This window comes from Pelophylax lessonae (genome assembly GCF_965119305.1).
Source record: "Pelophylax lessonae genome assembly, chromosome: 4".
NCBI lineage: Eukaryota > Metazoa > Chordata > Amphibia > Anura > Ranidae > Pelophylax > Pelophylax lessonae.
In genome coordinates this window covers 375,454,221-375,475,461 of record NC_138771.1, presented here as the reverse complement: position 1 = coordinate 375,475,461, position 21,241 = coordinate 375,454,221, and the positions used below count along the sequence as shown (strand labels likewise).

Below are 21,241 nucleotides of genomic sequence, written 5' to 3'. Positions count from 1 at the left end.
AAAAAAGAAACACACTTACATGGCAAATGGAAGGAACTGGGCATAAACAATGGTTCCAAGTGTACCGAACGTGACCGCCTGCAGTGCGGAACACGAGGTGTGGCGTGACGGCGTGGCTACTCCCCCCGCCGTGTTTCTCCTCATCAGGCTTCAGCTGGGCTCCGGTCCCAACTGAAGCCTGATAAGGAGAAACGCGTCGGGGGGAGTAGCCACGCCGTCATGCCACACCTCGTGTTCCGCACTGAAGGCGGTCACGTTCGGTACACTTGGAACCATTGTTTATGCCCAGTTCCTTCCATTTGCCATGCAAGTGTGTTTCTTTTTTTTAATAAAGTTTTTTAAAAAGGATAATGCACTATTGGCACTTTATATCTTTTATGGGGGAGCCACATTAGAGTACAGTATTGCCAGCCACATCGGTGAGTTGGATATGGTGGAGTGGAGAAACATTCAGCCCACGCATTGAAGCTGCCATTGGATACCTTCTATCTGGTGCATCCGTATAAACAACAGTGGTTTATGCCTACCCTCTACATGTTTCTGGTAAGAACTTTGCACTACCACCGTGGTGTCACCTCACTTGATTTCATTTGTTCACATGTGGAAAGTGCCTATTCACAAATAAGGCTCACTGTTTAGTGTTATCTGGTAAGAGGCTATTTCTTCTATTTCACCCTCACATATCGGTCTAAGATTAGCAAGATTGAAGATCCACTATTGATGGAAGCTTGATCTTTGGGTTTTTGAGATTATCTGGATTAAGAGGTAATTTATTACCTCAATACAGGTCAGCTTTTTTATTTAGCAGGAATTTTGTAAAATGTAATAATGATTTTAGTATATTTTTAGCAAAAATATTGCTTTGATAAACATTTGCCCAAATATCATTGTGCCCTTAAAATCTGTAGCACCTTATTTGTATTCTACTGGTCTTGTGCTTTCAGAAAATATATGGTTTGGGGGTCTTTAACAAACTCTGAAAGCTGTAAGGGAAAAATAAAAAAGCAGAGGAAAAATTGCAAAGAATAACCTTGCCAGCTAAGTTTAAAAGTGGAGCACAGGGCCTGGCAGCGAAAGGGTTAAATTAGCTTTTAAAGCGCTTGTGCAGTTTTGAGTATGGTTGCTCTGACAGGGATCTTTGCTCATTCTACAAGAGCAGTGGCAGCATCTTGAGCACAAAGGGCTGGTGCAAGTCTGGATCAGGTCTATAGAGCAGCCATGTGGTCAAGAATGGGTTTATTTTCAGCTAGGTCAGTCTTTTGGCAGGAAGGTCCTTCAACCTGATGGTAAAAAACTTAATAACCTCTCAAGTGCTGTCCTGACAGACAAATTGGGAAAACCCAAGTTAGACTTATTGGTAATTGTATTTCTAGGAGTCCTTTGTTTTTTTATTGTCTATTTTCTTGTATGTTCCTGTTTGTCTTCCAATTTGACTTGAGGTACTCTTCTACAACTGATGTCAGGTGGAGGCCCCCTAAAGATTGGAAGTTGCATTGTTTCTTGAGAAAAGTTGGTGGAGCTATGCTTTCTCAGGTGCTGTCTTGAAAGCAGTGGCGTAGCATGGGTTGTCAGCACCCTGGGCAAGGCAAGTAATTTGCGCCCCCTAACCCGTGGGATTTTAGCACTCGAGTCTCTTCCACTAGATTAGTTAAAGAAACCCTTACCCCCTAAGCACATGTATTGTTTGTTATGAAAATACTAATGTAATTATTAATTAAAATAAAATGCATTTAAATACAAGTCTGAATGACCAGCGTGCCCCCTTTCAATGCAGAGAGACCAGCGTGCCCCCTTTCAATGCAGAATGACCAGCGTGCCCCCTTCAATGCAGACAGACCAGCGTGCCCCCTTTCAATGCAGAATGACCAGCGTGCCCCCTTTCAATGCAGACAGACCAGCGTGAACCCTTCAATGCAGAGAGACTTACCTGCAGCGGTGGCTTCTCCTCAGTTCCCTGCATCTCCTCGAGTCCTCCCGCCTCCTCCTCGGCCAATGGCATGCGTTTGCCTTTCGTCCAATCAGGAAGCGGGTCTGGGACCCGCTTCCTGATTGGCCAGGAGGATCCGTGTGACAATAGCAAATTTTCATTCGCTATTGTCACACAATGGGTGGGAGGGTCCACCTTTTTGAAGCCTATTGGAGCCTCTGGCTCTAATCAGGTGATTAAAAAAAAAAACCCACTCTGTGACAGCGCCAGGCTGCTGACTTACTCGCTGCGAAATTGACCGAGCAGTGAGGAGAGGCAGCATAGGCGGTGCTTGGCTTGCAACGCCACCCCACCCTACACCAATAGACAGGTGAGGCACAGTCCAGCCCTGCCCTGACCCGCCATTTTCAGCCATAGGGTGGCCGCGCTGGACATCTCCCAGCCTAAAGATGGAGGCAGCTGCAGACAGTGTGTGAACTGTGTATGTCAGAGTCAGACAGACAGAGTGACACTGCAGATGCGCCCCCCCCCCAGATGTTGCGCCCGGTGCGGCCGGCCCCCCCTGCACCCCCCACGCTACGCCACTGCTTGAAAGACTCCTACCAGTTACCAGTAAGTCTAACTTAGGTTTTTTCCTTCCTAGAGGAAGGAACTAGATCAACTGTGGATTATAGGATTCTGTATATGGAGGTTTTGAGTTTATTTACCATTTTCTACTGGTTGAACTAGATGGACTTTATGCCTTTTTTCAAAACATAAAATAATAGTTTTTCATAATCTAGTCTTAATGAGTCTATAAGATCTCACACAGGTGAGAAGTCACACACATGTCCCGAGTGTGGGAAATGTTTTTCAAAGAAGTTCAATCTTTTTATACATCAGAGATCTCACACAGGAGAAAAGCCATATTCCTGTCCTGAGTGCGGGAAATGTTTTTCAGATAAGCCACATCTTTACACACATCAGAGATCTCACACGGGGAAAAAGCCGTATTCCTGTCCTGAGTGTGGAAAAAGTGTCTTAATGGAAATTAACTACTTGCCTTCTGTGCACTTAAACACCCTTCCCATCCAGACCAATTTTTAGCTTTCAGCGCTCGCACGCTTTGAATGACAATTGCGCGGTCATGCTACACTGTACCCATTTCACACAAATAGAGCTTTCTTTTGGTGGCATTTAATCATCTCTGGGTTTTTTATTTTTTATAAAAAAAAAAGAAAAAAAGACAGAAAATTTTGAAAAAAAACGGAATTTTTGTAAAATCTTACCTGTAAAATTCCTTTCTCTGAGTCCTCCGACAGTCGCCGCCTCTTCATATTCGTCACATATGGGTATTAGACTTTGCTCCGAAGGAGTAGCTAGGCAACAGAATATGTTAACATTAAAGCTTTTAACATATCCCACCCTCAAGGGGTGGTCCCCTCAGTCAATACCCTCCTACTTCCTGCAACCATATCTCAGTTTTAGTGGAATAGCAGTAGAGTATACAACCAAACCCCAAAAGAGGGGCGGGGGCGGCGACTGTCGGAGGACTCAGAGAAAGGAATTTTACAGGTAAGATTTTACAAAAATTCCGTTTTCTCTTACGTCCTCCGACAGTCGCCGCCTCTTCATATTCGTCACATATGGGGACGTCCCAAAGCAGTGCAAACATGAGGGGTGGGAAACGCATCCGCGCCGAAAAGGCAACGCAGTCTCCACATCAAAGAAAGGAACCTTACCAAAGGAAGGAACCCAGCTGGGCAACAGGAAAAAACAGGTGCTCAACAGGAGCAACAACCCAGGAAAAAACAAATAACCAGGTAAAAAAAAAAAAAAACCTTATCCCAACAGCCAGTGGTCCCCACAAGGGACCCTAGGGAACCGCCGCACTAAGAACCTTGCGGCCAAAGGAAGCATCCGCAGATGCCTGAACATCTACTTTGTAGAATTTTGTGAAAGTGTGTACGGTCGACCAAGTCGCCGCCTTACACACCTGGGCCACAGAAGCCCCATGACGACAGGCCCAAGACGTACTCAGAGATCTAGTAGAGTGCGCCTTCACAGGCACAGGGGGAACCTTCCCCTGCAAAGCATAGGCCTGTTCAATGGTCTGCCTGATCCATTTGGCGATGGTAGAGGCCGACGCCGCCATGCCCTTCCGAGGACCCTCTGGAAGAACAAACAAGGAATCCGTCTTTCGAAAAGACTCAGTCGATTTAAGGTAAACCCTTATCGCCCGAACAACATCCAGAGAGTGTAATCTCACCTCCTTTGGATGTTTAGGCTTCGCGCACAGCGAAGGCAAGACAATATCCTCATTAAGATGGAATTCCGAAACTCGTTTCGGAAGAAAAGAAGGATTAGGTCGCAAGACCACCTTATCCAAATGAACAACCAGATACGGAGACTTGCAGGACAAAGCTGCCAGCTCCGACACTCTGCGAGCCGAAGTGATCGCCACCAAAAAGGCGACCTTTTTGGACAACATAGACAACGAGATCTCCCTGATCTGTTCAAAAGGAGCACGTTGCAACACAGACAGAACGAGATTCAAGTCCCAAGGGGGCAGAGGATCCCTCTTAGGAGGAACCAGATGCCGCACACCCTGAACAAAAGTGCCAACCAAGGAGTTAGAAGCCACGGGACGTTGAAACAGAACGGCCAGCGCAGACACCTGACCCTTTATCGTAGCCAGCGCCAAACGCTGATCGACACCCGTTTGAAGGAAGGACAGCACTCGGGAAACCGAGTACGTGCGGGGAGAAAATCCCCTGGACTCACACCAAGCAAAATAGGCCTTCCAAGTACGGTAATAAACCTTCCCCGAGGAAGACTTCCTCGCGTTGATCAAGGTATGAACGACCTCTGGGGAGAGACCCTTCTCCCTCAGGACCTCGGTCTCAACAGCCAGGCCGTCAAAGCCAGCGACTGTAAAGCAGGATGGTATATCGGTCCTTGAGACAGGAGATCGTCTCGAAGAGGCAGACGCCACGGGGCGTCGACCGCCAGATTCACGAGGTCTGCGTACCAGGACCGGCGAGGCCAGTCCGGTGCCACAAGAATCACCGTGCTGCGTTCCGAGTGTAACCTGCGAAGGAACCTGGACAGCAACTGAATCGGTGGAAACGCGTATATCAGCCAGTACTGATGCCACGGGGCCACTGACGCGTCTGCCCGAGGGTCGCGCGTCCTTGCCACGAACCTTCTCACCTTGTTGTTGAGACGAGACGCGAACAGGTCCACATCTGGAAGACAGCCGGGTGGAGAGACCATTCCCCCTGATCCAGGGTCTGGCGACTCAGATAGTCCGCCTGCCAGTTCTCCACCCCCGGAATGTGAACCGCCGTTATCGCCGGGACATGAGCCTCGGCCCAAGACAGAATGTCGGCCACTTCTCGAGCCGCTCGGGCACTCCTGGTGCCCCCTTGGTGGTTGATGTAGGCCACCGCCGTGGCATTGTCCGTCTGCACCCGAACCGGGCAGCCCAGCAGCCGGTCCGTCCAGCGATGAAGACAGAGATTTATCGCACACAATTCCAGAATGTTGATCGGAAGGGAGGACTCCCCCTCCGACCAAGTCCCCTGGGCGGACAGAACGCCCAGAACACCACCCCAGCCCGACAGGCTGGCATCCGTGGTGATTACCGTCCACGAGATCGGATGAAACGACTTGCCCCCGGACACCATCGGGGACTGGAGCCACCACAGAAGGTCTCTTCTGGTGCGATGACTCAACAAGATTTGAAGATCCAGAGATTGAGGTCGCCCGTCCCACATGGACAGGACCTCCGCTTGGAGACCCCGCGTGTGAAACTGGGCAAAGGGAATCGCCTCGAAGGCCGAGACCATCAATCCCAGACATCTCATGCACGTCCGCAGAGACGAGTGCGGAACGTCCCTGAGGGACCTGACTTCCTCCTGAAGAGTTCTGAGTTTGTCTTCCGGCAGGAAGACCTTCGCCTGCACCGAGTCCAGAATCATTCCCAGGTAGGGAAGACGAACCGACGGACTCAGCGTCGACTTTGGAAAATTTATCGTCCAACCAAACTCCTGCAGAGTTTGCATCGTGACAGACAGGTCCTTCTCCAGACCCTGGCTGGTCGCAGACCGAACCAGAATGTCGTCCAGATACCCCAGGACAGAAATGCCCTGGGCCCTCAATAATGTCAGAACCGGTGCAAGCACCTTGGTGAAGACCCGCGGAGCCGAGGCGAGACCAAAAGGCAACGCCACGAACTGGTAGTGATCCTCCGCAATGGCAAATCGAAGGTACCTCTGGTGACCCTCGAAAATGGGGATGTGAAGATACGCATCCTTCAAATCGATGGAGGCCATGAATTCCCCCGGAACCAGGGCAGCCACCACCGACCGCAGGGATTCCATGCGGAACTTGCGAACCCGCACAGAGCGGTTCAGAGCCTTCAAGTCCAGAATTGGACGAACCTTGCCCTCCTTTCTGGGTACGGTGAACAGATTGGAATAAAACCCCCGAAATCTGTCCCGATGAGGCACTGGAACTACCACTCCCTGAGCCCTCGGGTCCCGCACCGCCAGGTGCAGGTCCCGTAAACGCTCTGGAGACAGTTGAAGATTTGAGGGAAAAAATCTGCTCTCCGGCCGAGAGAGAAACTCGATCTTGTAACCAGATCGAACGATCTCCTGAACCCATCTGTCCCGCACGCGGGCCAACCAGGGCTGAAGAAAACCGAGCAAGCGTCCCCCCACCCCAAAACTGGGCGAGGGCGCCCCTTCAGGCCGCACTGTTATGGGCTGCGGATCCGGATTGACCGGACTTCTGTTTCCCAGACCAGGGCTTCTTCTGAGAGCCTTGACCTTTGAATGGTTTGCCCTTGTAGTGCGACCGAAAGGCACGAAAGGACCCCTGAGGGGGCCGAAAATTAGCATGCTTCTTCCCAGAAGCCCCCTTAGCCTTGGGGAAATGGGGCAAGAGAGTGCTCTTACCTCCGGTGATCCCCTTAATCAACACATCCAAGGACTCCCCAAAAAGGCGAGACCCATCATAAGGCAGATTGGCTAAGGTCTTACGTGAAGACTGGTCCACCGACCAACATTTCAACCAAACCAGGCGGCGAGACAACACCGCCACGCTGTGCACACGTGCAGCCAACGGAACTAGGTCCAAGTCCGCATCACACAGATACATGACACCCTGGTGGATTTGATCCACCATATCCAGGGTCGCCGGCGAGGCCGAATCGGCCACTAGGACGCGCCTAAGCATCTGCGTCCAACTTGCGATCGCCTGGGCCGCCATGAGAGAAGCAAACAGAGCCTTAAGCATAGAACCCGTAACAGAATAAGTATGACGGGCAAGAGACTCCAATCTCCTATCCGTGGCATCACGGAACACAGGGGAATCCTCTGCAGGAATCGCAGTGGATTTGTTTAAAACCGCAATTGCGTGATCCACTGGGGGAGGCACACACCACCTTTCATCAGTGGAAGGCGAGAAAGGATAACGCAGCTTGAACCTACTTGGTACAGCAAAAGGTTTGCGCAGATTGCGCCATTGTTCCTTAACAGCGCGCTGAAAATCATCATTGCAGGGAAAAAACTGCGGCGTCCTGCGTTTTCTCTGCGTCCCATAAGCCGCCAAGGCAGCGGGGGGACACACTTCATCCTGCAAACGCAGCGTTTGCTTTATGGAAGCAATCAATTCATCCATGATTGCAAGCTCTTCAGGCGAGCCAGGGGGAGAATTATCAACCCCTTCAACTTCAGCCTCCACCTCGGACCCCACTAGATCCAGGGAGGAGCGGGACCCCGATAAGGAGGCCCCCGCCATAACAGCCCCATCACCTTCACCCTCAGAATCAGAGGAAAGAGCAACTCTGGGTCTTTTAGTAGATTGAGCAGCCACCAGCATCTGCACCTGAGCAGCAAGGCCAGCCACAATAGTGGCTAAATCCCCCCCTGGGGGGGAAATAGCGGTCCCCTGGCCTTCCACCAAGGCGGTAGGAAATTTGCCCTCCTGAGAATCCATTGCCCCTATAACAAATGCCGGATAATAAAGGGTTAACTGCCCCTTTAACACACGCGGCGAGCGCAGCCCACCGCACCACACACAAGCACAATGAGACCCCCACAGGGACAATAAAACTGACACAGGCAATGGATAGGAAGGATAAAACCTGAGGAGACCCTCGCCGCCGCTGCTGCCTCGATCGGTGTTCCTGGAGAAGAGGAAGTGATGCTGCCAGGGCGCTCTATGAAAGCCTATGGGAGGCTACAAGAAAATGGCCGCCATGCATGTAGAACATGCGGCCGGAGCGAGTGTAGGCAAAATGGCGCCGTTTGGCGCCGAAACCGCCGCTCCACAGTACAGTAATGCACACATGTCTGTATAAAAAAACATGTCAGATCGCCGCAGCGATCGCTGTATAATGCCCAAACATGCCACAAAACATGCCCCACAGCACACAGCTTCTCACACTGACAAGGCTGACACACACAGTGTCACACAGCTCCCCCCCCCTTGCAGCCCACAGCATGCAGCCGAGAGATAGGGAGACAAACAGTGTGAATAGAGGCAGGTTACACAGTCCCAGACTGACACCCCCCCAGACAGACAGGTCCCCACATAAATACACTTACCTCACAGTGGCGTGGGGGACCCGCACAGGCGAACAAGCCGCTGCACATGAGGCAGGGAGAGTCGCATACAAGACGCACAGAATGGGGGTTAAGAAACCGCACAGCGTCCAGTGAGGTAGCCACCTCACCAATCATCCCTGCACCGAACAGGGATGGGTCGTTCACTGTGCCAGGAGCGTTACCTGGCTGAACGCTCGATGGCAGGCTGGGAAGCCACTGTCCCACGACCTGCGACCAGGGGGATCAGCCTGAGACCCAGCCCGCATGATCCTCTTCATCCGAAGAACTAACTAAAGCTGACAAAAAGAACAGCTAAGTAAAGGTAGAGAGAAAACTCAAACAAAAAATCAAAAAAGAAGAAAGAGTCTGGGGCACAAAGCCCCAGCACAGAGAGAGCCAGCCACTCCTGACAAGCTAGACATTAAAACTGAGATATGGTTGCAGGAAGTAGGAGGGTATTGACTGAGGGGACCACCCCTTGAGGGTGGGATATGTTAAAAGCTTTAATGTTAACATATTCTGTTGCCTAGCTACTCCTTCGGAGCAAAGTCTAATACCCATATGTGACGAATATGAAGAGGCGGCGACTGTCGGAGGACGTAAGAGAAAAAAAGTTTTTCTTATTTTTTGCGAGTAAATTTTGAAAATAAATAATTTTTTCTCCTTCACTGATGTGCGCTGATGAGGCGGCACTGATGGGCACTGATGAGGTGGCACTTATGGGCACTGCTGAGGTGGCACTTATGGGCACTGATGAGGTGGCACTGATGAAGAGGTACTAATATGCCGCACTGATGAGCACTGATAGGCGGCACTGCTGGACACTGAGAGGCGGCACTGCTGGGCACTGAGAGGTGGAACTGCTGGGCACTGAGAGGTGGCACTGATGGGCACTGGCGGGCGGCACTGATGGGCACTGGCGGGCGGCACTGATGGGCACTGGCGGGTGGCACTGATGGGCACTGGCGGGTGGCACTGATGAGCACTGATGGGTAGCACCATCAGTGCCCACACTCAGTGCCCATAGTGCTGCCAGTCAGTGCTCATCAGTGCCTGACTGGCAGCACTATGGGCACTGATTGTGTGCACTGATGGGGGACACTGATGGTGGGCACTGAAGGTGTGTTTGGTGTACCTCTAGTAATCAGGGCACTGGTGATCGGTGCCCTGATTACTTTTTTCTGTGTCCCCGGCGCTGTGCAGCTCTCCCTCCTTCCTCACACGCAGGCTCTGTGTGAGGAAGGAGCGCCGGCGATGAGAGATGATCTCCTATGTTTACATATGAGATCATCTCACATTGGACGGCTTGATCACGTGGTGAATGGCCGCTGTGATTGGCCATTCACCACGATCTGTGATCGGCTGTGTCCAAGGGACACGGCCGACACAGATTCCCCCCGATGCTCCCTCAGACCAAATGAAACACACATGTACACATGCAACAGGCAAAACTAACAATCAGGCTCCCCTGATAAGCAGATGGAGCTGCTAATCTTTTATCTACATAGCACCTACCTAGGAGGGTGCTACATCCACCCCCACCAAAAATGAGCCATGTCCCCATTGGCCCTGGGGCAGTCGCCCCCTACAAAAAACCCTACTGGAAAAAATTCACAGAGTATGCCACAAACCTGAAAAATGTAAGAATGGAAAAATGTACAATAATAAGTTATGTGAAAAAATATAGACATCTGCTGTACAAAATATACATACACATCAGGTGCATTTAGGAGAATGCACCCCCCACCAAACAAACTTGGTTCGGTGGGTGACATAACATCCTGACTAACACTGTATAAGCCCTACACATCCTGTAAGGAAAAAAACAAGTTAGGCATTTTGGCAAAGGCACATACTTCGCAATAATTTTGCTAAATAAGGCTGGTGAGAAGATCCTCTCCTCAGAGGCGACCTTCTCACACATTTCCCTAACTAAGGGATCCATAAGCTTCTTTTCGTCAGTCTGACATGAAGATCCAGCATCACTCCTCCAAGGTGACACTAAATCTATCGCTGTATACCAGTGAATTGGAACAGTGGGGCATAATGACTGAGGAGGAGTGTATGTGTGTATGTATAGATAGAGATATATATATCTGGTTGCCGAGCCGTGTAGCCACCCCCTGTGACGAAATCTGAAAGATCAAATGCATCGGAGTGTGGCTACACAGCAACCGGAATTGATGTCAGAGACAGAACTGGCGTGCAGGAGGTTCCTGTAAGCTCAGGATGTGGGGAGAGGCTGAGGCTATCATTGTTCACTACTACCTGACACCACTTTTAATAATGAAATAAATGCTTAATATTTTACCCTTTGTGAGTGTGTTTTTTAATTAAAGAAAGTGGCCATTGCAGATTTTACTAAACCATTGGAGGCTGTTTCTTTTTCTTCTTTTATATGCTTTGGTGGGCCATCTTCTGGATGTAGGAGTGATTCAATGGTGATTTATCCTAAGGTTTTTGGCCAATATAATCAAGCCCTTGATAGCCAATTATGAGAATGAATAGCAATATGTTTTGGGTGAGTTTCTCCCTGGAGGGGGAGGTGTCTCTCACAAGCACAAGTGATGGCTTGTGTATATCCACCAGGAATTTCCATAAAGCATCATTGCACTGTTTATGGACCTTGATGGACTTTACTTTTCTAGCACTTTATTATTCTATTATCCTTGTGGTTAATGGTTGTGTGTCACAGCGCTACTTTGTTTAATTTTTAGGTTCACTTATTGCTTAGGTGCTTATTTCAATGTGTTTATTATTTTACCTTCATATTTAAGATTTTACTTAGGTGACACTTAAGCCCCGTACACACGTACCGAATGTCGGCCGAACGATCGGCCGTCTTTTGTCCGGTGCTGTCCTGTCGGCTGAAAAGTGCTAAAGACTGCACACGAATTTTGTCGGCCAACAACAGTCGACTGCAGAAGTGATGTCATGTGATGGTTAACTTTCCGTGTGTTTTTTCTTCTCTGAGCATGCCCAGTCTTGCTAATCTGCTGTTTGTTGGCCGAATTCTGTACTGACTGGTGAACAATCGGCCATTCTGGTGACGGCCAACAAATATTTTAAAGTCTGCACGACAGATTCTGTTCGGCCGAAAATGCGCTGTTGGCTGTCGGAAGCATCATACTAACAAGCCTACAATCGGCCGATCGGTCGGCGGCCGAATATTTACGGCCGACAATCGGTACGTGTGTACGGGGCTTAAGTCACATGCTTTTTACTATTTATTTTTTTTGAGTATTACTCCTTAGCTGAAGATATGTTATTATTTATGTAGCTACAGTATATAGCAGCCTTTTTCAACCAGAGTGCATTGAGGCTTCTTTAGGGGTGCCTTGACAAAATGCCTAAAAATTGTATACAAGCTAGCAGGTGCCTCAAGCCTGCCTTTTGGCTACACAAAGCCACAGGTTGTCATTATGCACCATTATGACTTTCTAGACACTGGCATTTTAATAACCAATTACAGCATCTGTTAATAAGGAGGATGTCTGTTGCCTTCACAGCATCCTTGTTTGATCCTCCTGTGCCCCTCTCCCTCAGCACTGGGGTGACCTTAGCTGACTGATAGAGAGGAATTGAGGGAGAGGAGAAACATTGGATTACGTCAGTACCAGTGTGCAAAAGTGTATTTGCTCTGGAAGAATAAATCACTTCTAACATTGGGTGTCCTTCCTTTGTGGATGTTGCTGCATTCTGTAAAGCTATTAGAATAGTTTTTTACATTTTAGAATGGGGCGCCTCTAGATTGTCCATAATTTTAAAGGGTGCCTCACCTGTAAAAAGGTTGAGAAACACTGGTATATAGTCTTAGTACAATGTAAGTTTTTTTTTTTTGTTTTTTCTTTTCACATACTGAGTGAAGCTTTGTTTTACAGGGGTCGTACAACTGAGTGGTACAATAGAGTTTTTGGGCACATGTGTGCCACTGAGATCCGGAGAATAAAAAGCTCCTTTGACAAGAAATAAGCAATGAAGACATGCACTGAAAAGCCACATGGATGATGATTCCTGAAGACTTTGCAACAAAATGAATGTGACCAGGAAAGCCAAGGCAATCTGATGAACTGTTTTGACTACGTTTAAATAATTTCTGCATGTAGTTTTCTTTTTTTTAATACGTAGAAAAGGTACTTGAATTTGTGTCAATTTCATATTACGTAAATATAGATTTTATTTATGTACAAATGTATATATTAGACAAAGATTTATTATATATAAACACCAGGCTAAGGCACAAACACACTAGTTCACATATAACCTGCAGTAATAAAGTCCATAGGAAGAGTCAATGTGACATAGAGATTAAAAAAAAGCTAAAAAGTCCATCCACTTAGGTCTGTCATCAACATAGAAATAGAAACCAGATTTTAGCAAAGATGAAAGAATACAAGGGGAGGTGCCTCTAAGTGTAGGAGTTAACAACATTTATTGGAGACCATACAATTAGCAACTCACATGAATAAAGATAAGCATATCTTGTGTGGTGGGGGTCACAGGAATGTCCTCAGTGATGGTGGTCATGTTAGTCTGCCCGCTAGCAGCACAGTAGTGGAAATCGCTCCCACTGGTCATCGCTGATGGAAAGCTGGCCGTGTGGTGGATGGAGAACCCAAATGTACAAATTATATATTATGACAAAGCTTTATTAAATATATATTCAATGCTCAAACTAATTAAAGGAACACTTTGAAAACACATCAGATCTCAATGCGGAAAAATATCATGATGGATATCTATACTGATATGGACTGGGTAATGTGTTAGGAAGAAAAGGATGCTACATTGTTTGATGGAAATTAAAATTATCAACCTACAGAGGGCTGACTTTAAAGACGCCCTGAAAATCAAAGGGCAAAAATGATGCAGCAGGTTAGTCCAGATATTGACCAGATCAATATCCCAGGAGTTAATTGATTCTATACTCTGATTAAAAAGTGTTCCTTTAATTTTTTTGAGCAGTATGTGTGTATGTTATTGTATGTATGTATGTATATATAGGACATTTTTTTAGAAACATTTTTTAGGTAAAACAAATGGTTCTTTAGTCCTCCCTAACCCCTTCCCACCAATAGTATGCATATATGCGGCCTCGCTGAAGTGGGTCTTTATCTGTAGATTCTCATATATGCGTATCTAGCCTTGTACTAAAAGCGTGACGCAAAGCGTGCTCCCAGCACAGAGACTGGGCTCTTACCGGGAACCCCCGGGTCCCATACTAATGATTGGGACCCAGGACTCCCGTTTCTGGGATAACCTGAGCGCTGTGATAGCCTCTGATTGGCTATCACAGTGATCAGTCACTGTGCAAGGAGACAAAAAGCAGCGCCATCTAAGCATAGCAATAAGGTATTTTAATCATAAAATTGTAAGGACTACACTCACAAAGGAAGGTAGAAGCCAGCAAGTAGTAGGATATGGATCATCTGCTCTGCCCCAGGAGAAATGCTTTGTGGGAGCTGCCTCGGATCCAGTCACGCTGGTGGCTCCCAGCGCTTCCTAGGAAATCGGTGGCACTCGGAGATGCTCGAGAGCATGGGTGATGCTACTTCTGGGTTCAGGGTCAGCAGGTGTGGCGCGCATTCAGAGCATGCGTGCTCCCTTATCAGGCTTTATTAGGGGCCATCTTTGAAGAGGTGGGTTTGTATATGAACATAAGGGTTCATAAGGGTCCTACCTTCACATGTAAACCCAATTGCCAGTACAGGCCATATGTGCAGGATCTCTTCAAATTTCTTTTGGCACCATTGGATGTATACTACTTTAATAGGTCTCCTCCATTCACCATATCACTGATCCTCCGCTCCTCCCATCAGCTAGACCTGTCTTTGCAGCTTGTCCTCCCCCACATGGCTTTAGGATCCTGATCATCCGGTAGTGACATCACCCGTGCTCCAGAGCATCTCCGAGCCCAGCCGAGTTACTAGAAAGCGATTGGAGCCACCAACGAGGCCGGATCTGAGGCAGCTCCCACAACCTTTACGTACACGTATCTGTGACAAAGACCGTGTGCGCCGAACAGTCTGTTGTTTGCCGGGTGCTCGGGTTCGGCACATCGCGGATCGGGTGAACAGATTATTGGGTGGGGCTGGGGAAGACCCAGCTGTCATGGTACACGTGGGTACCAATGACATAGGCAGAGGAAGACGGAGAGTCCTAAACGATTTCAGGGACTTAGGCGCTAAGTTGAGGACTAGGACCTCCAAGGTAGTATTTTCCGAAATACTACCTGTACCTCGAGCCACACCAGAGAGGCAGCGGGAGATTAGGGAAGTTAACGAGTGGCTGAGGAGCTGGTGTAGTAAGGAGGGTTTCGGGTTCCTGGAGAACTGGGCCGACTTCTCAGTCGGTCACCGGCTCTTTGGTAGGGACGGATTGCACCTAAATGGGGTGGGTGCAGCCGTACTGGGTGCGAGGATGGCCAAAAAGTTAGAGGGGCTTTTAAACTAGGGAATGGGGGGGAGGGTACAGATGTAGAACTAGCCAGTGGAAAGCAAGTTTCAGAGGGCAGAAATGGGGGCATTAGCGGTAGGGTGTTCGGAGCTCCTATACCCAGGGTGGGTACGGGGAAAAATCAAGAGAGCAGCCTAAAAACATCAAAATTACGAGGCTTATATACCAATGCCAGAAGCCTGGCCAACAAGATGGGAGAGCTGGAGCTGCTGATGTTTGAGGAGGACTTAGATTTTGTGGGGATAACTGAGACTTGGTTTGACAGCTCTCATGACTGGATGGCAACCATTCAGGGGTATTCCCTTTATCGCAGAGATAGAGAGGGTAAAAAAGGGGGAGGGGTATTTTTTTATATTAAGAACAGTATACAGGTAAATATGAGGGATGATATTAATAATGGAGCTATGGACGAAGCAGAATCCCTATGGGTAGAGCTTCAAAGGGAAGGCACGGTGGGGAAGGTAATATTGGGCGTATGCTATAGGCCCCCAAACCAGAGGGAGGAGGGTGAGGCGGACCTCATGTTACAGATAGGATTGGCAGCAAGGATGGGAAATGTCATTATAATGGGGGACTTTAATTATCCTGATATAGACTGGGCAGAAGGAACCGCGCATTCAGCCAAGGCTCGACAGTTCCTAAATGTTTTGCAGGACAATTTCATGGGTCAGATGGTGAATGCACCGACAAGAAACAATGCGGTACTTGACCTACTGATTACCAACAATACAGACCTGCTCACGGATATAGAAATACGGGACAACTTAGGGAACAGTGACCATAGGTCAATTGGTTTCAGTATTAATTGCAGTAATAGGAAACACAAGGGTAATATAAGGACACTGAATTTCAAAAGAGCCAATTTCCCTAAACTGCGCTCGCTGCTAGAAAATATCAAATGGGATAGAACCCTGGGAACAAAGAACACGGAGGAAAAATGGGAGTGCTTCAAGAGCATACTTAACAAGGGGGTGGGCCAGTGCATTCCACAGGGAAATAAATTTAAAAGAGCAAAACTAAACCCTGGGTGGCTAAACTCCAACATAAAAATGTATATTAGAGCTAAAGAAAAGGCCTTCAAAAAATACAAGACTGAGGGGTCATTGGCAGCATTTAAGCACTACAAAGAGTGTAATAAGAAATGTAAAGATGAAATCAGGGCGGCTAAAATAGAACACGAGAGACATATAGCGGAGGAGAGTAAAAAGAACCCCAAGAAGTTCTTTAAGTATATAAACAGCAAGAAAGCGAGGCCAGAACACATTGGCCCCATAAAAGATGATAAAGGAAAAATGGCCACTGAGGACAGAGAAAAGGCGGAAGTGTTAAATAATTTCTTTTCTTCAGTCTTCACAAAGGAATCGGGGGGCTACACGAACCCCGCTTGTAAGGCCGAACTAAATAATACACCTCAGGAAGTGCCGCCATGGCTAACAGAGGATAGACTTAGAGCTAAACTAGAGAAACTTAACATAAATAAATCCCCGGGACCGGATGGCTTGCACCCAAGGGTTCTTAATGAGCTCAGCCAGGTGATTGCCAGACCATTATTCTTGATCTTTAAGGATAGTTTACAGACAGGTATGGTGCCAGCTGATTGGAAAAAAGCCAACGTGGTACCAATATTTAAAAAGGGGCCGAGATATATTCCGGGTAACTATAGGCCGGTCAGCCTAACATCAGTAGTCTGCAAAATTTTGGAGGGGATGATAAGGGACCACATACAAGACTTTAGTAATGAAAACGGTATTATAAGTAGTAATCAGCATGGATTCATGAAAAATCGTTCATGCCAAACCAATCTATTAACCTTCTACGATGAAGTGAGCTGCCACTTAGATAAAGGTAAGCCTGTGGATGTGGTGTATCTGGACTTTGCAAAGGCCTTTGACACCGTTCCCCACAAACGCTTACTGTACAAACTAAGGAAGGTAGGTATGGATCATAAGGTGAGTACCTGGATAGAGAACTGGCTCCAGGGGAGAGTCCAGAGGGTGGTGATTAATGGGGAGTACTCTGATTGGGCGGGTGTGGAAAGTGGGGTCCCCCAGGGTTCTGTCCTGGGACCAATCCTGTTTAATTTATTCATAAATGATCTAGAGGAGGGGATATCTAGTACAATCTCAGTATTTGCAGATGATATTAAATTAGGCATGCCAATATCTTCTATGCAGGATGTGGAAATCTTGCAAGCAGACCTGAACAAAATAACGGGGTGGGCAACTACATGGCAGATGAGATTTAATGTAGAAAAATGTAAAGTAATGCACTTGGGGGCCAGAAACCAGAAAGCAAGCTACTCACTAGGGGGGGAACCTCTGGGTGAGTCTAGGATGGAAAGGGACCTGGGGGTACTGGTAGACAACAGGCTTGGAAGTGGCATGCAATGCCAAGCCGCTGCAAGCAAAGCCAACAGAATACTGGGTTGTATAAAAAAGGGGATTCACTCCAAAAATAAAGAGATTATTCTTCCACTCTACAAAACTCTGGTCCGGCCACATCTGGAGTATGCTGTCCAGTTCTGGGCACCGGTCCTCAGGAAGGATGTGCTGGAACTGGAGAAAGTCCAGAGAAGGGCAACAAAAATAATTAGGGGAATGGAGGACATCAGCTATGAGGAAAGACTACAAGCACTGAACCTATTCTCTCTGGAGAAGAGACGATTGAGGGGGGATATGATATCAATGTACAAATACTGTACTGGCGACCCTAGCATAAGGAACAAACTATTCAGAGAAAGGAGATACAATAAGACACGTGGCCACTCACTAAAACTTGAGGAAAGGCGGTTTAACCTTAAAGTGCGTAAGGGGTTCTTCACTGTAAGAGCGGTAAGGATGTGGAATTCTCTTCCGCAAGCAGTCGTATCAGCGGGGAGCATTGATATTGGATGGACACCTTAAAGACCACAACATACAGGGGTATACAATGTACAGTTAAAAGCAAACACACACACACATCATAGGTTGAACTGGATGGACTTGTGTCTTTTTTCAGCCTCACTAACTATGTAACTATGTAACTATGTAACAAGCACTTCTCCTGGGGCAGAGCGGATGATCCAAATCTTATTACATGCTGGTTTTTACCTTCCTTTTGTGAGTGTAATCCTTACGTTTTTATGATTAAAATTCCTTACTGCTACGCTTAGATAACACTGCTTTTTGTCTCTTTCTACATTCCAGAGTCCCTTCTAGCTCCATTCCAAGCCTGCAGCCACTAACGACAGCTATCCCTTAAAAGTTCATGGACTTGTATACCCTATGGACTAATTAAGACTGCCTCATACCTATTTTGTTATGGTTACAGCCCTACCTAGAGTACGCCATATACATTTGTTTGTCTATCAGTCACTGTGCACCTTGCAGGAAGAAAGATATGAATAAACAATAAGGTAGATCAAGGTTTGATCTTAGTCAGTGCCAGGGCTACTGCTTGTGTCAAGTAAGGATCAAAGGTCAAGGTCAATGGTCATGGTCATTATATTTTGGGTAGGATTTAAAAAAAAAAAAAATTTTAATTAGTATCAAAGATAGTCAGTGTTTATATATGTATATTTTAGGTAGGATTGAAAAACAAAAAGCAAAATGTGCACTACTTTTTCTTGGCCTTACAAACAATGACTAACATACACTTATAGTGCCTTGAAAAAGTATTCATACCCCTTGAAATTTTGTCATGTTGCAACCAAAAATGTAAATGTATTTTATTGGGATTTTATGTGATAGACCAACACAAAGTTGCACATAATTGTGAAGTGGAAGGAAAATGACAATTGTTTTTCAAAATTGTTTACAAATAAGTATTTGAAAAGTGTGGCGCATTTGTATTCAGCCCCCCTGAGTCAATACTTTGTAGAACCATGTTTTGCTGCAAATACAGCTGAAAGTCTATTTGAGTATTTCTTTATCAGCTTTGCATAGCTAGAGAGTGAACATTTTGCCCATTCTTCTTTGCAAAATAGCTCAAGCTCTGTCAGATTGGATGGAGAGCATCTGTGAACAGCAATTTCTCTGTCGCTCATTGACAGACGTAGTCTTCTTGATTCACATCAATTGGGTTATGCTGTCTCCGCAGGAGTAGGACTAGGCAGAAAGAAAAAACGTTCTGGCTCCACCCTAGGGGCAGTCCCAGAGGGTATATCCTCTTCCTGTCTGCTACAGAGAATCAGTTTTTTCTGTCTAGTCAGGAGGATCAGGACTGGCCTAGTCGGCCTGGTACGCCGACCTGGTCAGGCTGGTCACAGACGTTCCTTGGCGACTTCTTCTTACGGAGGATCTGCTGTCGCAGGGACCGATCTTCCATCCTGCTTTACGATCGCTGGCTTTAACGGCCTGGTTATTAAGACCCAGGTGCTGAAGGACAAGGGATTGTCAGCTTCAGTTATTCCTACTCTAGTTAAAGCAAGGAAAGCGACTTCCAGAAAGATTATCATCGTACATGGAAGTCTTATATTGTGTGGTGTGAATCCCTTGGGTTCCCTCTACATCTTTATTCGGTAGCCCGAATATTGGCTTTTCTGCAACAGGGAGTTGAGCAGAAGCTGGCCTTGAGTGTTATCAAGGGTCTGGTTTCAGCATTTGCTATCTTCTTTCAGAAGGTTTGGCTACTCATTCCTTGGTGCGGAATTTCATCCAGGGGGTGCGACACCTGGCTCCGCCAGTGCGTGCGCCGTTACCATCCTGGGATCTTAATTTGGTGCTGTCGGTTCTTCAGACACCTCCCTTTGAAAATATCAGGGAGATTCCCTTGCTTACTTTATCCCAGAAGGTGGCCTTCTTGGTGGCTATCACTTCTGCACGCAGGGTGTCAGAACTGGCTGCATTATCCTGTTGTTCCCCAGATCTGGTGGTTCATAGGGATAAGGTTGTTCTTCATCCGAATCCATCCTTCCTTCCTAAGGTGGTTTCAAAGTTTCATTGAATGAGGACAGTGTATTGTCCTTCCTATGTCCTTAGCCCAATCATCCTCGAGAATTTGCATGGCATTCCTTGGATGTAGTTCGGGCGATCAGGATATATTTGAATACTACGGATTCATTTTGTAAGACGGATTCACTGTTTGTGATCACGGATGGCCCTAAGAAGGGGTTGCCTGTTCTGCTGCGACCATCTTTAGATGGATCAGACAGACGGTGGTATAGGCTTATTTTATCTAAGGGTCGGGATCCCCCGTTCCCTGTTAAGGCGCATTCTACTCGGGCGCTTAGAGTTTCCTGGACCTTCCGCCATCAGGCGTCAGTGGTTCAGGTTTTCAATGCGACGGTTTAGTCGTCGGTTCATACCTTTACAATATTGTATAAGGTTTATGTGATGGCATCGTCAGATGCCTCTTCTGGCCGCAAGGTTCCTGCAGGCCGCTGTTTGAGGAGACTGTTGGTCTACCTCGAGGGTTTGTTGGGTAGGTCTCATCTGTTTACTCGATGAGTCCTTTAAAACATCTAGTTGGCACCGGTTGGGCCTTCTAGATTGGATTTTGATTTCTGTCAATCCCACCCCTCATTTGTGGCACTGCTTCTGGATGTCCCAATTGATGTGAATCAAGAAGACTACGTCTGTCAATGAGCGACAGAGAAAATCGGATTTTTGTAAGATCTTACCGTAAAATCCTTTTCTCTTAGCTTATTGACAGACGTAGTACCCGCCCCTCTATCATTGAGTTGGGTTGGGTTAAATTCTCTGTTGCTGCTTTATAACAGAACTGATTCTCTGTAGCAGACAGGAAGAGGATATACCCTCTGGGACTGCCCCTAGGGTGGAGCCAGAATGTTTTTTCTTTCTGCCTAGTCCTACTCCTGCGGAGACAGCATAACCCAATTGATGTGAATCAAGAAGACTACGTCTGTCAATGAGCTAAGAGAAAAGGATTTTACGGTAAGATCTTACAAAAATCAGATTTTTCAAGTTTTGCCACAGATTCTCAATTGGATTTAGTTCTGGACTTTGAATGGGCCATTCTAACACATGAATATGCTTTGATCTAAACCATTCCATTGTAGCTCTGGCTGTATATTTAGGGTCATTGTCCTGCTGGAAGGTGAACCTCTGCCCCATTCTCAAGTGTTTTGCAGGCTCTAAGAGGTTTTCTTCTAAGATTGCCCTGTATATGGCTCCATCCATTTTCCTATCAACTCTGACCAGATTCCCTGTCCCTGCTGAAGAAAAGCATCCCCGCAACACGATGCTGCCACTACCATGTTTAATGGTGGCGATGGTGTGTTCAGGGTAGTGTGCATTGTTCGTTTTCTGCCACACATAGCGTT

The 21,241-nt window shown here is 47.1% G+C and overlaps 1 protein-coding gene across 3 annotated transcripts in view; it reads left to right on the top strand.

Annotated features, from left to right (window-relative positions):
• Window positions 1-12,568, top strand: part of LOC309552100 (rho GTPase-activating protein 7-like) — a 211,255-nt gene extending 198,687 nt beyond the window's left edge. For all 3 annotated transcript variants that reach the window (XM_082252880.1, XM_082252881.1, XM_082252879.1), the window contains one exon: window positions 12,405-12,568. In XM_082252880.1, coding sequence (XP_082109006.1) covers window positions 12,405-12,495 — 91 coding nt within the window. In that variant the 3' untranslated portion in view covers window positions 12,496-12,568. The remainder of the gene's footprint in view (window positions 1-12,404) is intronic.
• The last annotated feature ends 8,673 nt before the right edge of the window (window positions 12,569-21,241 follow it).